The following is an 18,348-nucleotide window of genomic DNA, read 5'->3' as shown; positions in this document are numbered from 1 at the left end:
ATCACTTGGAGGTTTTGTTAAAATAGAAATTTTCCTCCTCAATAGGTCTGGGGTTCTACATTTCTTAGAAAGTTCCCAAGTGATGCTGATGCTGTTGATTCTAGGACCACTCTGAGCAGCAGCTCTAGGGTTGCTGTGTTTCATTTATTCTTCTTACTTTCACAGACCTTCTTAGCAACTGAAGTACTCAAGTTGTTTAGTCTTAAGAAGGAAACTAACCACAAAACAGATTGGCAGAAAATGATGAAATTTGGAAGAAAGAAACGAGACCGAGTAGACCATATCCTGGTTAGTATATACAACTGAACTAATTTTATTTTGAGCATCTCTTTTAAAATCAGACTGTAGTTAGATACTGAAAGGAAAAATAATATAATTGATCTTAAGTCTATGATAGTAAAGTCTTAATGCCTTTCGTTTGCTGCATTCCTGCCTCACCATTTTGGAAATTGCTTTCCTTTGATGAGTGCTTAACATAACTATTTTGTGGGTGTGAAACATAAGAAACATGAGAAATAAAAGGTTGAATAGAATGAAATTTAAAGGTAGTAGATTAGCGTATAGAGACTGAAGCCAGACTGAATTTATTGCAATCTTGGATAAGTTGTCTAACCTTTTTGTGTCTCATTGCAAAACATCTCTGCAAAATGAAGATAGTAATAGTGCCTACCTGATAAAATTATTAAGAGGATTTAGTTAGACTTACATATGTAAATATAGATTAGTTCCCTGCATATAACTCAATAATTATTATCTGTTATTGCAAAATTACTGTCATCATCGTTGTCATCATCATCATCACCATCATCAACCAGAACCTTAGCTGGATAGGATTTATTCCATTTTGCAATGTGGTTCTCTAACATTAGAAAAATATGTACCAAAAGTTTTTTTTTCATCCTTTCCTCCCTAAAAGAATGTCAAGTAATAGCAAACCTTTGGAAACTCAGATGTCACTTGATTCAGGTTTATCTGTAAACATTTTCCTTCTTTTTGTCTTATCTATATTTAACATTCATTTAATGGAAGTATAATGCTTAAATTTATCAGTTTATTCCAACTATGTCTACTCTGCTACTTCATTTTACTCAGTAATGACTATAGTAGGTAAACTTTAGTGTACCATTTATAGCTACCATATACCACTCTTTGTAGTTAGTTACCATTAGTTACCATTCTTTCTTGGGCCTTATTTGGTTTTTATAATAGTGATACAAGATAGAAAGGACTACTGTTATTTTTCTATTTTATAAATGAGGAACTTTAGATTCAGTGACTTGCCCACCAAATAAGTACCAAGATTTTACTAGCTAGTTCTTTAGAATCTTTTTACCACTCAAGAAAGTGAACTTGATCTCATATTTCTTCAGTGTTTCAAGGTTTGAGTTATTAATTTCCAAGATATTAACTTCCTCTACTTCTTTAAGTGTTAAAGAAAAAAAAGTCAAAAGACACTCAATTACTTAGTTAAATTGATCATATCCCTTACAAACCATTTCTGTGCATACATTAAGAATAGTGCTAATAAAGCAAAACAAATACAGACTCTGCCTCCATGGGTTTACAGTTTGTTGGAAGAAACTAGCTATTATATAATTTATGCAAGTATGTAATTATAAATTAAATATAAATTATAAATTATTACTTATAAATAATTTAATTTATAAATTGAATTATATATTAATTAAAATATAAAAGGAATCTGTTGTGAAAACATAAACCAGGGGAAACTGATCTAATGAGGATGGTCAGGGCCAGGCTTCCCTGAGGAAGTGACATCTAAACTGAGATCTTAAAGATGAATAAATATTAACTGAGTTCTATGGGAGAGCAAACAATAGGAGAGCAGTCACATATGCAGAGACCTGAAATGAGAAAGATGTGGGTTTGAGCTGAAATGTCATTGTTACTGGAGTCAAGGAAGAGGTAGTGTCAGATAAAACTGGAGAAGTAGAGAGTATAAATCCTGTAGTGCCCTTGTAAGTCATGTAAAGGATTTTGAATTTTATTTTATTATTTTTTTTATTTTTAAGATTTATTTATTCATTTTACTAAGAACCGGAGTATAGGCCAGATGCGCAGGAGGATGAGAGGATTCACCAGAGACAGAGAGGGGAACAGAACAGACAGACTGATAAAATACACTGCTGAGGGGAGCAGCGGGCATGACAGGAGAGGTCTGCCACGCCATGTGGAACCCTTGCCGGCCGGCTGGGATTGAACTGGCGCTGCAGTGGCTGCAGACAGCTTCACAGCGTTGTGCTCAACGCTTGCGCCACCAGAGGAAGCCCTGAATTTTATTTTAAAAGCAAGCAATTTAAGCAAAAGAAATTGCAAGATCAGATTTTCAGTTACTAAAAAAACACTGGAAGAATGCTTCAAAAGAAACAAGTCTGTGTAAGAAGACCAGCTATAAAGATTTAGGTGAAAGGTGACTGGTGTATTAAAGCTTAATTTTTTTTTAAGTTTTTTTTTTTTAAAGATTTATTTATTTATGAATACAAGAGCTGGAGTGTAGGCTGAGGGAAGCAGTGGGCGAGGCAAGAGAGGTCTGCTGTGCATTGTGGGTCAGCTACCTGGCTGGGTATTAAACTCATGCTGCAGTGGCTGCGGATAGCTTCATGGTGCTGAGACTTAATCCCTTGCACCACCAGGGAGGTCCCATTATTAAAGCTTAATTTTTTTTTAAAGATTTATTTATTTATACAAGAACTGTGGTATAGATCAGAGGCTTGGGAGGGTGAGAGAATTCACTAGAGAGAACGGGGAAGAGAACAGGCAGACGGGCCAAAGACACTGCTGAGGGGAGCAGCGGGCCAGGCAGGAGAGGTCTGCCATGCCATGTGGGTTTCTCCCTAGCCAGCTGGGAATCGAACCTGCGCTGTAGAGGCTGTGGACAGCATCACAGCACGGCATTCAACCCGCTACGCCACTGAGGAGGCCCTAAAGCTTAATTTTTAAGATAAATTTATTTTGAGCACATGTCAGAGCAAAGATGGTATACCAGTTCAAAATGACATAGAGGTTTAATATTTGAGGCTTCCAGCTAGTTAGACTAATGGAAGTAACTGCTCACATGATTGTAAAAATGTCCTCTTAATAGGGGAAGGATTAAGAATATTGTATACTTTTATTACTTATAAATTAAATTTGAAAAACTCCTGAAGAACATTAAAAACCAAACTTTGTACAAGAAATTAGCTGGCAAGACTATGAGTTTTAGCAAAAAAAAATTGTATTTTATAAATATATAAACATACTGGGTAAAATATAACAAAAAATATTGCGATACATCAAGATATCTTGAGAAAGAAGAGAAATCCTAAGTGCCAAAACAGGGATTTAAGAGTGGGAAGTTGAACTAGTTAGGGGAGAAGTACACAGACATGAAAGTGAAATAAGGCCACAGATATGTCAAGGGAAGAGTCACAGAAAATTGAAAGAATTGAAGAGACAATATTCTGAGAGAGTAGTTGAAAACTTTTCATAACTGAATGAAGCTATGAATCTGTACATTAAATAAGTAAAAATAAATCCACACCTGGACAAATCTAGCGAAACAGTAGCATGAAGACACGATCTTAAAGAGAGACCAAAAAGAATAGAAAGATTTCCCCATAAAGGGCTATCATTTGATTCCTCAAGAGTTGCAACAGAGGTCAGATTACCATGAAATAGTATCTTCAAATTGCTGAAGCAAAAACCCCACCAAGTCAGAAGTCTGTATTAAAGGAAACTATAATTCAAGAGTAAGAGTTAAAATAAAGACATTTGCAGACAAAGGCTAAGACCTTTACATTAAAGACCTAAAATTAAAATTTAAAAAAGTGCTTCTTTTTTTTTTTTAAGGGTGACACTTAATCATAATTTACAGGGTAAAATATGTACTTCAGGAAGATAGAAACTGAACTTAAAATGACAAATCCTGTAGTGAAACCACATAGGTGATGTTTGAATCTCCCTTACAACTAGAAGCTGATGAGGTACTCAATAGCTCCCAATTTTCCACTTACTGTTGATAAGTTTCTTTTATTAAACCTAAATTGATTTTCACAGGATTAATTAATTAGAATTTGCTTCTACAGCTTTGGGGTTTTATATAACAATTTAAATTTTTTCTACAGTCTTTTGAAACATTTATCAAGGACCCAAGAAGCCATATGTTTTAAATTATTATTAAGATATCATTGGTTTACAACATTGTATATAATTCAGAAATATTGGATTCCACCTCTTTGGGTGTATGCTACTATACCCACCACCTAAGCACCGATAGTCCTCCACCTTTGTCCATTGTTCTCCCTCTCCCTGTTCCTCTTCAGGTAGATTAGTTTTACAGTCAGATTGTTTTTAGTTTGGTTTTTGTCTGACTCTGTTTTGTCTGTATTCCATATAGAAGAAAAGTCGTGTGCTATTTGTCCTCTTTCTGGCTTATTTTGCTTATCATAATCCCATTTCTAGCAATGTTGCCATTTGCAGGTGTGTGTATGTGTGTGTGCGCGTGTATGCACACACATTTTCTTAATCCACTCATCTGTCCTTGGGCACTTAGGTTGCTTCCATAACTTGGCTATTGTTAATAGTGCTACAGTGAACATAGGAGTGCATATATGTATCTCTTCAACTTCATGTTTTTGCATTCTTTAGGAGTGGAATTGCTGAATCATATTGTAGATCTATTTTTAATATATTGAGAAACCTCCATACTGTTTTGTATTGGGCCTGTACCACTCTAATATTCCCACCAACAGTGTACAAGGGTTCCCTATTTTTACATTCTTAACACTTGCTGTTTCTGAACTTTTTCTGATACGGGTGTGAGTTGCTGTCTCAATGTGGTTTTGATTTGCATTTCCGTGATGTGAAGTGATAATGAGCATTTTTTAAGTACCTGTTTGCTATCTGCGTGTGTGCTTTGCGAGGTGTCTATTTAGATCTTCTGTCCATTTTTTGGTTGTGTTTTTTGTTTTCTTTTTGTTGAGTTGTGTGAGCTCTTTTTAGATCTTGGATATCAGTCACATGTATGGTGAGCAAATATGTTCTCTCATTCGGCAGGGTGTCATTTTGTTTTAGTGATTGTTTCTTTTGACATGCAGAAGCTTTTTAGTTTGATGTAGTTCCATTTGTTTACTTTTCCTTTTATTTTCCTTACTCTAGGCAGTTCTTGTTCATCTTGTTAAATTTGGCCCAGTACCCACACTACTGACACAAACGTGTTTTTTCTTCCAACATAGTTGGTACATTTCCCAACTTCCCTATCTCTAGAGTTAATGTATCTACATCACTATTAAAATGATTAACTGGAGAGAACCAAAGACAGCCTTTTACTCCCACATACCATATAGCAGATATTTATTTAGCACTGTCTATTGGCATTGTCTTAGTAACTGAGAAATTATAATTGAAATGCAAAAGTTTGATGAGCTCATAGCCTTATGGAAAAACATAAACAATATAATCTGCATAATAATTTCATGTAGTATAATATGAACAAGATAGAACAAGATAGAATTGAAGGATTAAGAAAAAAGTTCCTGCATCTTTCAGGTAGAAACTTCCTTTCAGGTTGATAATTTACCTTTAATCAAATAAAGTACAGATCCACTTAACTGACTTGTCTCTTATTTCCCAATCTTGTTCACAAGGATGTGATGAAAGACTCTTACAGACACTTGCTGATGTTTAACCACATTCTGTTTGTCACATTGTTCTTTTCTATCAACCTGATACCCTATTTTAAAAAAATTTAGTCCAACTTTTTAGTATAATTTAATTTACACACATAACGTCTTTAGGAATAGGAAAACTATAATAGAAGAGAATAGACTGCAAAGTGCAGAAGGAAAAAATGGAGTCAAATACAATCCCTCTGTTGCCATAGTTGAAGTTCCACGTTACACTTCGTGCGTTCAGATAGCCAAAGCAAAAAAGAAAACATGATGTTAGTTCTCAGCAGCTGAACAGGAAATAGTGTAAACTTTTGCCAATACTGACAAGGGCACTGTGGGGCTCATCCTGGGTACACTGAGAGATAACAATGGATAATGTCCCAAGCATATATTTCTACTCTGAAGGGCAAAAAGAATTTAATTAGGACAATGCTTCCTAAATATTTTATTGGAGACAAAGTTGCTCAAAGAACAAATTTAATACTAAAGGCTAAGAGAACTTATCTATAAAAAGGAAAGCTGTGCAGCTTTGTTTTAACAAATTTATGGGTGATAAGAAATCTTTTCAGAGGACACACCTATTAGCTTTCCCAGAACATAGTTTTCCCTTAGTACCAATTTGAAAAATGTTGGCTTAGGCCATTTCTTATGGCATTCTTCCTATAAGCAGAACATGGTTCCTTGGAAGGTTAGTAATTTTCCTTTTACAGTCATAGAAAATGATTCTTTGATCAAATAAATATGGAAATTCTGAATTAAATAGGTTTCTTTACTGGTAGACTTCTCTTTAATAGGCTAATATACATTGTAAAACCCCCCAGAGGGATTTTCCTAAAACTTACTTGGCCATACAACTCTTCTTGGTGGTACATCCATTCATGGGCTGTATCTTAGTGAAAAAGTACTTGGCATATCCTTCAAACAACCCCCCTCAAAGAGAAATGTGGCAGCCCTTTGTCATATATTTGTCAACCCTAGTCGAGGGTTAATGGGCAATACTGTTCTTCCCTCTCTAACTCTAAAACTCTGGGATGATGTAGCCTCTTTGACCCACAAGTCTTCTCGTTTACTCGTTTACTTCATCGGGACCAGAGGACAAGGGCCCCTCTTCACTTCTGTCTTTTTCAAATGAACTGTGATTGTGGCAAGTCAGGAGCTTGTTGTCACTTGGCATTTTTGCTAAATGAGACTTCGGGTTCGACACCTCCATCACTGCAGTTACCTTTGCTGAATTTGTGACTATATCTGGGCTTATAATCAATCTACTTTCTCTACCTGGCCTCCCCCTCACAGTACCATTATTTACAGTAAGTCTAGTGTGTTTCCTTGTAAGTTGCTTTTAAGAATTTATTGTAGGGGCCTCCCTGGTGGTGCAAGGGGTTAAGCACTGCACTATGAAGCAATCTACAGCCTCTGCAGCACGAGTTCGATCCCCAGCTGGCCAGGGAGAAACCCACATGGCAAGGCAGACCTCTCCTGACTCACCTGCTGCTCCCCTCAGCAGTGTACTTCGGTCAATCTGCCTGTTCTGTTCCCCACTCTGTCTCGGGTGAATCCTCTTACCCCCTGCATCTCTGGCCTGTACCCCAGCTCTTGTATGCATAAATAAATAAATCTTAAAAAAACAAAAAGAATTTATTATAAAGAAGAACAAAATCTTGAGCAATTATTTTAATTTGATTTTTTCATTTTACATTAGGAATCCCTAAATCCTAAAGTGCTAAAAAAAAAAAAAGTATTATATAATAATGACTTTAAAAAAAATAAACAGCATTACATTTTAAAAATACTGTAATGAATATTAAGTTTTGTATATTTATTTATAGTTCTCCAGAATCATCTAATACTGTGTTTGGATATATGTATTTTATAATTGCAGATCCATATAACTAGTATTTTGCTTTCTCTGCCTCTTAAATTCCTATATACATTCACTTAGGCTGACATATATAACACACTTATAATCCTTAATATTAATAAAATGCTAGAGTATTATCATATTCCATTTTGATAATTTTGAATTCATTTTAATTTTATTTGGCCATTGAGTTTTTTAACTCTTCATAACTTTAAAGGGGATATTGATGTCACTGCATAACTTACTCTTTTTCTCAGGTGTTCTCAATGATGGGACTACCAAGTCAGCAGACATAACTCATTTCCCAGCCTTTGTGTAACAGTGATTTTTCTACCTTTTTCCCCCCTAAATGCTAGGTACAGGAGCTCCACGAAGAGGAGGCCCAGTGGGTGAACTATGATGAGGATGAGTTGTGTGTAAAGATGCAGCTAGCTGATGGGATCTTTGAGACCTTGATCAGAGATACTATTGATGTTCTCAATCAGATCAGTGAAAAACAGGGGAGAATGCTACTTGTGTGACATCTTGCAAATAAATCGAACACTGAGTGCTAACATGAGTCCTGGGCCTTTCTGCCTCCTGCTAAACACCCCATCTCCATCATAGCAAGAGTGCTTCCGGACCTTCCTGTTCTGAAAGACTGCTGGTTTGGAGTGAGTGGGACAAAGCGGTGTATCTGGTATTGCAGCCTTTGTCTTTAGAGACTGTCCACCGGATTAATTGGTTATTTTCAGTGGGCAGGGTTGACTCCTGATACTGACACAGAGTATAATCCTACATCTCTTGTTACATCCCTACTGGGTCTCAGATGAGGGCTGGAAACACCAGACTTACCTCTTAGCTTAGACCTAGGGTATCACTTCCTGGAGTCTGAAGTCGGGAAGAAAGGTAATATAGATGCATCATACCATTTTTGAAGAGTAATCCTGGTCAGTACCATGAAAGTCATAAATGGACATTATCATCTCCAAACAGTATTAAACCTTTCACCACCTCTAAATAGGCAAGTCTAAGAATGTGGGCCTATTTCACATTCTGGAGCTCACGTAGTTTCTCTTTGGAAGACATTTTCTCCATCACTGCAGTTGAGCAGCACCAAGTGGATGGACTATCAACACAAGTCGATGGTAGCCTTGCTTTCTGAGCACCATCTAAAGAATTTTAAACCTATGGTTATTTTTAGTTCTCTCGAAATGGTGGACATGAAAACAAAGAAATGCCCCCACCGAAGAATGGGCTCCAGGACTGATGCAGGGCTGGTCTGCCACCCCTTGTTGTACCCCCGCACTTTTCTTACTCCTGAACCTCTACCAGCTGCTCCCAGATCCCAGATCCTCAGGACCACCTCAGGCATCCAGGCATGGCAGAAGTGGAAATAATTTGTTTTGGCCTTCAAACTTTCAACTCCCATCTCTCCCCAAGAAGTCAGACGCTGTTACTTGAATGATTTAGGAAATGAGTGTGTGCACCAAAGACAAAAAAATTGTCCATTGTTTGTGTGCTTGTTTTGTGCTACGGAACATTTTTTAATTTATTTTAAGATAAATTATTGAAAATATGTGTCCCTATTCAGAAGTGAAAGATTCTTCTTGTAATAGTTAAAACTTTTGTCTTGAAGCTTCTGTGGTTCGTAGCCTTTGCACAGGACCCTATGGTTTTAACAAACCCATACACATATCGAAGAAGGCAGTTTAATTCAGTGAAAAGAAGATGAGCTTTTCCAAGATCACCTGCAGTGGGAGAAATGATTTAAAGACATTGTCAAGTTTGATTCTGCCTCTCTTGCAGCATAGCTTCTCACAACTATTTACCTGAATCTGGGGGGAAAAAAAAAAAAAAGACTCCTGCTGCTATGTGAGAGCATGCGTGGCGCTCTTCCAGGACATCATCAGTGCCCTGCCTTTTTGACTGGTTTCCCTTAATCAGTCATGTCCTTCAAGTAATCCAGAAGAATGTGGATATCTTAGGCGTGAATGTAAATGCCTTAATATTGAAGGTCCTGATTAGAAGCATGATATAAGACATCCACTGGATTCATATTACAAATATCCTGGAATGTTATAGCTTCAAAATAAGTTAGAAAAATACCCCAAAGACGGTATAATCTTTTAAGTGTGCATGTTCGTTCATTTCTGCATCTTTCCTCCAAATATGCCTTTGCAGCTCAAATGTTTCACTATGCACACTTCCACTCCTCTTTGCTTTTGTCTTGTCATTATGAGAAACTTATTAAAATAATCATTGGAATTTTGCATTTTGCACAAGGACTGGTGTGATAGCTCTTGATCAATAAGGAAAGCACTGAACTATTGTGATTGGGTCTCGGGAAATGCTTGGCTTGATGTATCGCCAGCATTTCTTGTAGGCTTTTGATGTGGAGCTCTAGTCACGTAGCCATAATAAGCAAACTGACTGAGAGCAGCTAGGGTTTCTTGGGGTTATTAACCAGTAGTGTGGAGATACTATTTTCATATGGCCAAGGAAAAGCAAAGGAATTTTTTTCCAGTTTGTGTTATTTGGAAGACAGAAAATCATCTACATCATTTGGTTGTTTGTAGGATTACATTGTCCTTAAATACTAAAACTTTACAGCTGCTGTAAATTTTTTATAAACAATATGAAAATAATGCTATAGGAATATAGGTTGTTTTTCTACATCCTTATTATTTGAATCTAAATCAGTTTTTAACAACAAAGTTTATCTTTACTCTTTATGACATGGTTCCAGGAAAGGAAAAAAAGGAATTTAAGTCCATGAATCAGCAGTCTGGACTTAGAGTACTCTGGTAAGAGCGCTGCCAGGAACGTGGCTGTCACAGTTCTAACCTTCCCAGCCTTTGTTACTATCTTGAGAATCTTGGGTTCCAGATGTGAGGCAGGATTAGATCAGTCTTACTTCTTACTAGAAATGGTTATCCGTCATCTGGTAGCAGAAAACAAGGTATCTATAATTAGCCGAATTAACCATTTGAACATAAAGGAAAATGGGTTTGTTGTTAGGATTAGGGGTGATAAATGCGGATACTTAGCCACTTGTTCCTTATCGGGATCTTTTTAATCAAGCTCTGCCTCTTAACCAAGAATCTAAATATTTCCCCTTTCTAATCTTTGTTCCTTTTCCCCACACTCCCATCCTCTTTCACTCTTTCTTCATAACTCCTCTAAGAAAAAGATCTTTGCATCAGCAGTAATATCTTTTAGAATAGCACTATCAGAATTTAGTAGTAAACCAACATGTAGACTTCAGATTTATTTCTGAGTCCAAAATAATTTGTGCTATCCAGGGTACATAACTCTGGGTTAATTAAGTACAGGGTATAGATTCCCTCTTCAGGTCTAAACAGGAATTTTTACTCTAGGGAAAAGTGGGAAGAGCTCAAAAGTAGTTAACAAGGAAGGTAATTTATTTTTCTTTTATTTAAAAGAAGAAAATTCCTTCTATGACTACAGGTCTCTGAGAAATTATCTTTCAAAAGAGATTTCATTGCTCATATGAGTGTTGTGGCCTATTGATAAAAACAATTTTGTTCACTTTCTTGTCTTGAAAAAAAGTGGCCTTAGCTTTTTGCAATACTTGAATAAAGTGTGTACTCGCACAGCATTAGAGACTCATAACTTTTCTGCAAGAAGTTCAAACTCACATCTTCTTTTACTACCTTAAGAATACTAGTGAATAAAACATTAATTCAAAGAGCAAATGATAGAAACTACAATGATGTTTAATGCAAATTGTAGGAATTTACATGTTTACAAATCATCTTAAAACTGGTTGTGCAGCAATTCAATAAAATATCTTTGTATTATAAAAATGTGAAGAAAAAAAATGTAAACTGATGTAAAGGAGGTACTGTCATTTTAATTAACCTATGTTTAATAGCTTTTCCTTCCGGACTTTGCAAAGCCTTCTAGGTAAATATATTGCAAAGCGTTCTCTGGGAGGCCCGGCCTCCGTGTGTGTACTGTATTGTGCAGACATGAAAAAATGAAACCCGTTTACTGTGTATGTGTAAATAGCCTGGTCATCAGGCCATTTTCAGCCAATAGTCACATCCAGTGCAACTTTGCACAGAAGACTTAGGGTGTGGTTTGTAAGTATGATTTGTAAAATAACTGGGATGAATTCCCATGTATACCTGTGTAAATAGATTTGTTAACTGAAATGTACTTTAAGAAAAGATAAAACCTGTAAATAAACTGATTTATAAGTTAATTTCGTGTCAGATGTTGATTTTTCTCTTTCCCCCCGTTTTGGGCCAAGTTTGGAGAGCTAGTCTGGTAAAGTTCACTTACTTCTGATCTTGAACTGGGTGTCAGAGGGTTTATGCTGGGGCAGTGGAATGAGGTGAGCGGTGTGTAAAGCTACGTGCTCTGTTCATGGTGCCCTCGCTGCGAGGGCTTCTGAGCAGCCTGGGCTTTGACATTCATCACCCATGCTTTCAACAGCTGCTGGGCACCCTTGGTGTTCTGAGCAACACACTGGGTCTGGGGAGATAGCAAAGGTGACAGACATGGACCCTGACTTCATGGAACTGAAAGAATCACAAGAAAATAATTTCAAGAATGATGCATGACAAATTATGATAGAAGCATACATAGAGTTTGAGAATATATAACAGAATCCAACATGGGTGGTGGTGGGCCAGGGAAGAGTTGAGTGATTCATTGAACTATGTATCAATGGGCTTCTTCCCTGTAATTCAAGGCAAATGTCTTTTCTCTCAGTGACTTGAATTCTGATCAATCTTGCAAAGTGACATACGGAAAAGTCGCACACAATTCAGTGGGCCACAAAGAAGAGCACCCATCCACTGACTAGGTGTGAAGGCTCTTAATTTATTTCTAGAAATATAAAGTTGGAGAAGGATGGAGCTAGAGATACAGGAGAATAAAAGAATCCCAAAGATGGAAGTGTACAGCACTCCGGATAATGAATCATGCCTGAGTCAACAGATTAGGCTTAACCACCATCACCTCACGTGAATTCCTCTGGTAGCCTCCTGATGGTCGCCCTGCTACACTGTTATCCCCTACACAACCATGAACATTAAAGAAATTCTCAGAAAAGGCAAGATCCCAAATGTCAGCAAACCAAGAAATTTTCTGAGTAGCATGGGTATTTGTGTGCTTACAGTGAGCAGGTAGTGTGTGTGGTGCTATACAGTAGAAATGACAGATTGGATCTTGGGGAAAAGGCCAGATACTTATCCTTGGATCAAAATACATGAAAATGGTAGATGGGAGGATGGCAGTTGATAGCAGAGCCAAAAGTGGTGAGACCTACAGTGCTTGGTGCGTACAGAAGCAAATGCTGGACAAACAATCCAATGGTCCACAAAATCCCAGAGAAGCTGAGAAATTGGAGGCAGTGACTGTCACAGGAAAAGGTGGGGACTGTTTCTCCACTAACTGAGTCACCAGGGTTAAAAGGCAAGGAAAAGACCAATGGGTGATAAGCTATCACTGAGAACAGCCCTGCCCCTCCCCACGGCTCAAGTGGGACAGCCTTTCCTTACAGCAAGAAAGGAGAGAAGGTGCACACGATTCAGTCCCTTGCAGTGCATTGGATCCCGGGCCAGCCAGTTCAAGCTGAAGCTGGCGGGGGCGATGTTACTGCTCAAAACCTATTTGGTGCTGTCCTGAAAGGCCCCAGCCCCACCATCCCTGCCTTAGGACCACCGATGCATGCTCTTAAGCAGAACAAAGGGTACACTGAGTCGAAGAGGGAGAGGTGTCCCTGCACAAGGTCACAAGACCACTGCAGGCTGTGAGGGTCTTTACTTCTTGGTAAGGAAGTGGTCCAGGTCCAAGAGCCATTCCGAGGTGATTATGTAGGATGCCAGAAGTTGTGAATGACTGTGTTTCCTAACAGGGCTGAAGACACAGAAATTAAAGTCTGAAAGGAATAGACTTCTCTGGTCCCCACCCTTCCTAAAAGATCCAAGTCACTGTGGAGTCCCCGAGCTGATGCCCTCGGCAAAGGAAAAGACATTTGCCTTGAATTATGGGGAAGAAGCCCATTGATATAGACATAGTTCATTCAATACATTCTATGGAGATATGGAGCCAGACACAATGAAGCGCAAAAATGAGGTCATGGACTGAGAATAAGTGTTAAGCTAAAGCCTGTGGGCTTAATGGAGGGATCCAGTCAGACTTAGAGCTCCCTGCCCCAGGAAGAAGACTGGAGGACCCTTTCTGGAAAACAGAAATGACCTTGAAGGAAAAATATAACAAAAAAACCCTATCAGATGTAATGATTGACACGTGGAGATGCCCCAGGAGGAAAAGTTAGCTTGTTACTTGAGCCTCTTCCTGTGAAGTAGACCAGTCAAAAGCTCCACCCGGGCCTCCCTGGTGGTGCAGTGATTGAGCGCTGGGTTGCGAAGCTGCCTGCAGCCTCTGCAGTGCCAGTTCGATCCCCAGCTGCTCCCCGGCCACTGGAGGAGGGTCCCACATGGCGCACATACCTCTCTGCTGTGCCCGCTGCTCCCCTCAGCAGTGTACTTCGGTCCTTCTGCCTGCTCTGCTCCCCGCTCTGGCTCTGGTGAATTCTCTCACCCTCCCGCGCTTCTGGCTGTACCCAGTGCTTGTATAAATAAATAAATAAATAATAAATCTTTTAACAAAAAAAAAAAAAAAAAAAACAAAAGCTCCACCCATGCATCCGAGGTTACTCATCACATTTTTAGCACATCACCATGTGTGCAAAATAGTCAACTATCTCCAGATATTTGAGGGAAATCACCAATATGAAATAGTCCAACAAAGCAAAAAGAACAAAAGGGAATTCACAAGAGACAAAAATCATAGTTAAAATCCTCCGCTGAGGGCCTCCCCTGGTGGCGCAGGCCGTTGAGCACCGCGCTGTGAGGCTGTCCGCAGCCTCTGCAGCGCTGGTTTGATCCCGGCCTGCTGGCAAGCGTCCCACTTGGCGTGGCAGACCTCTCCTATCTTGCCCGCTGCTCCCTTCAGCAGTGTATTTTGTCAGTCTCCATATTCTGTTCCCTGCTGTGTCTCTAGTGAATCCTCTCACCCTCCCGGGCATCTGGCCTGTGCCCCAGTTCTTGTATAAAAATAAATAAATAAATCTTAAAAATAAAAATCCTCAACTGAAGTAATACTGCATCCCTGACATAGAAACGGGATGCTTTGGAGTCTGAGAGAAGGAAAAAAAAAATCTTGAAAATTGAAAGTACAGCAGTCAAATTTAAAATTCAACTGACAGCACATAAAATTGAAGAAATCCTCTAAAGAGTAAAACAGGTAGTAATAATAGAAAAGAAACAAATAAAATTGGAGAAGAAGCTCAGGAAATTCAATATCTAGTTAATTGGACATCTAACAGGAAGAGAAAATTATAGAAGAAAAAAAATGCAGAACTTAAGCTTCTGGAAATTGGAAATGGTCCAATAAACACCTAGTACAATAAATAATCCCTCACTAAGGATATAATTATGAAATATTTATATCCATGGGCAAGGAAACAACTGCAAAAGTTTCTGAAGAGAAATATAAAATATTGCATATACAAAATTATGACTAAAAATATCATCACTCTTCTGAACAGAAACAATGGTGGCCTTAAGAAAATAGAGCAGAACTTTCAAAACTTGAATGCAAATTATTTTCATTCAAAATCTACACTGGGTCCAACAAGGACTTAAGTGCTAAAGTAGAGTATAAACATTTTCAGAAATGCCAAGTCCTTTCTCATCTTTTCTCAGAAGCTTAAACCATGAAAGATAAAGGCTTGACATCCAGAAACAGAGTGGTCTATCTCAGGAAACGTGTGAAGGAAATTCCCAGGATGACTTCCCATTTCAGCCCCAATGGGAATTGCTCATTCCCAGCCTAGACAGCTGTCTTGCAGGTCTAGAGAATCCTCAGTCCAGACAGGAGCAGGCGGACCAAGTTCCAGAAGGAAAGTCTTCAGGTGTGGAGGTAGGGGAGGGGGGATTAATAACCTGATGTTTTTAACAACCTGAAACTTAGTTGAGAAGCTGTTGGAGGGTGAGGAAAGACTTAGTAATAGGCTCAAAGAAGAGTGAGTAATGGAAAAACGAGGAAAAACAAAGCATTCTACAAGCAGGGTGCAATCGTGGTATATACTTCTTGGCCAGGTTATGAACAATATTTATAGTTAGAATAATGACAATATTGAATACTGTGGTTGCATTGTATTGACAGGATAGGGGAGAGAAGACAGATATCAACTAAATCTGCCATTTACCTGTATTAGGAAACGTGATGGTTAATTTTTGTGTCACATTGGCTAGGTCATGGCACCAAGATATTTGACCAACACCCGTCTAGATGTCTCTATGAAGGTCTTTTAAAAATGAAATTGACACTTTAATCAGTACAGTTTGAATAAGATTTCTCTTCAGAATGTGGTGGGCCTCATCCAATTAGGTGAAAGTTTTAAGAGGAAAAAAAGACTCCTCTGTAGGTTTTGTGTTTGATAGTTCCTGCAATAGCATGAGGCATTCCTTAAAATCAATCTCTCTCTCTCTTTCTCTCTCTCTCTCTCTGTCTCGCTCTCTCTCTCTCATTAGTTCTGTTTATTTGGAGAATCTTGATACCTTGATGAATATAGGAAGTCAACAGCTAAAGTGTAAAACTAATGACTTGGGACATAACTTATTGAAAAAAAATACAAAAGGGAAAGACCAGAGCAAGGATGCTAGAATGAAATTATTAACAGTGTATGCTTCTGGATGAGGGGGAGGAGAGGGAAGGGGTGGAAAACCACTCTGAGTGTGTGTGTGTGTTTCATTAAAAGCCCCCCCTTTTTAAAATATGTACATGTATCACTTGATAATAAAAATTAGCATTTTTATACTAATAAAAATTTACCAAAAAAAGCAAAGTGTTACAAAAAAAGACATATTCAATCTCTTTTTATTTCTTTTTCTGCTAACTGTGCACAGGGCATATTTAGATAGACTTATACTCGCTTTCCGAGGAGGAGGGAGAGGGAGGGAGGCGCACAGGGGGCTGTGGTGATGGTGCACGGGTGCCTTGGGGAAGGAAACTCTGTGGGGACTACACCTGAGGGGGTGGGGGGAAGCAAATTTTGTTTAACAATGAACAATGCTATAAAAAAATTTAAAAAAATTATATTCCCTTTCCTTTCACAACTTTAAAAACTATTCCTATTGTATTGTTTGCAGAAGCTAAATTTGGGTCACAGCTTTTCAACCTAAATATTTTACAAGTAAGAACTAGACTCAAAGTAATTACAAAGCGTTGCTGTTACATATAATCTACGTGATGCATTTAACATAATTAAGCACCATTTGAGTACTTTTCCATATTAAAAAAAAAAGAGTAAAGACGTACATTTGGGGGTGGTGGATAGTTCTCAGGGAAAAGAAGCTTCATGTACCACTGATTCGTGGCTTCAGTGCGTCAACCTGTGTAAAACTATGCTGAAGTTTTATGACTATTAGCTGTTAAAATTAAATTCTATTGTCCTGATAGTGGCATCTTTTGCAAGTCGATCTCAAATTTTATACACTTGTTTTGAACAAGAATATCATTTAAAAACACACCTTACACAGCTTGTCTACCCCTTTAAGAATGCAGGGCAGAAAACTCTAAACCATTCTTTTAGCTCCAAACGCATTCCAGGATTCTGAGTTTCCACAACACAAAGAGCCACGTGTGATGAGCCATTTTAAGTACAGGCAAAATATTTTTAAAAATAATAGTCATCTAAATAATAACTTCCCTAACTGGTCCATTAGTGTTATTGCTACTATTTTGAGAGAATGAATTCAAACAATTAGATGACCTAACTGGAATTAAAACTCCAAATTCCTACTGTGAGCTTCAAGGTAAGTTTCCTCACTTAGAGAAAAAGGGGAGAGAAGACATTTACTCAAGTTTTCCTGGGGAGATCCAATATCGATGCCTCCTTCTGGCCTTTGAGGTCATTGCCTTGTTCATCCTTCTGAAAGCAACATTTTTATTTTTGGATGACCCAGAATAGAAGACAGAAGAACCTTCTGGGTTCTCATGGATTCACAGAGAGCCTGTGAGTGGAAACAAGATAATTTGGGTGTTTACATCTTTCCTTATAAGCAGAGCTAAGGATCATGTGTGACATAAACAATAAGAAAAGTAAATTCTACTGAGAATAACTATAGCAGCTAATCAGCATATGACTGCAAGGAACAGAATATTTGACTAAACGTGGATCAACAGTAGGAGCTTATAGGTCTGATGTAACAGGAACCCAGAGTTAGCACGTCAGGGTTGGTCATGGCTTTGCAATGTCAGCCTTTGTGTCCATTTTTCCCTGATGCTCTTGATCATGACCAGGTCACCAGGCAGCTCCAGGAACCCCTTCTTGACAGTATCCTTTTTGAAAAGGGAGGAAGGAATTCAATTGACCATCTTCTCTCTTTTCATCAGAGAGTGAAATTACTCCCAGAAATTACAATGGATAAATTCTTTTTAAATAACATTAGAATAGTAAAAAGTGTTCACTGAGAAAGTATCCACATGAGCAAAAATGAAATATGTACTCATGTGAGCGAACAGTTTAAAAATCTTAAAAACTATAATTTCTAATTATTCCCGTCAGTCTAAACCAACTTCCCCTATGCATCCTTGACCACCAGACCCTCCTGAAATCATTAGGGAATCTCAGAAAACAAGTAATCAGAATCTTCAGCTTCTGAAAGCAGGTCCCTGGGGTCAGAAAGAATGAGACTATAGCTGTTTATTGCACAACCAGCAGTGTCTGCGAATGCATATATGCCAAGTTGCTGCCTTTCTTGGCAAAATAATGCGTTGTGACTAAATAAAGGTGTA

The 18,348-nt window shown here is 38.2% G+C and overlaps 1 protein-coding gene across 3 annotated transcripts in view; it reads left to right on the top strand.

Moving 5' to 3' along the window:
• The window catches only part of CEP350 (centrosomal protein 350), a 121,558-nt gene extending 109,821 nt beyond the window's left edge, over positions 1–11,737 (top strand). For all 3 annotated transcript variants that reach the window (XM_037506353.2, XM_037506351.2, XM_037506352.2), the window contains exons 37-38: positions 166–288; positions 7,884–11,737. In XM_037506353.2, the coding sequence (XP_037362250.1) occupies positions 166–288; positions 7,884–8,048 (288 nt within the window). In that variant the 3' untranslated portion in view covers positions 8,049–11,737. The remainder of the gene's footprint in view (positions 1–165; positions 289–7,883) is intronic.
• Positions 11,738–18,348: the final 6,611 nt, after the last annotated feature.

This window comes from Talpa occidentalis, unplaced genomic scaffold (assembly GCF_014898055.3).
Source record: "Talpa occidentalis isolate TD23 unplaced genomic scaffold, MPIMG_talOcc4v2.1 talOcc4.12, whole genome shotgun sequence".
Lineage (NCBI taxonomy): Eukaryota > Metazoa > Chordata > Mammalia > Eulipotyphla > Talpidae > Talpa > Talpa occidentalis.
Note: the sequence above shows the minus strand (reverse complement) of the source record. Positions and strands in the feature narration are given on the sequence as shown.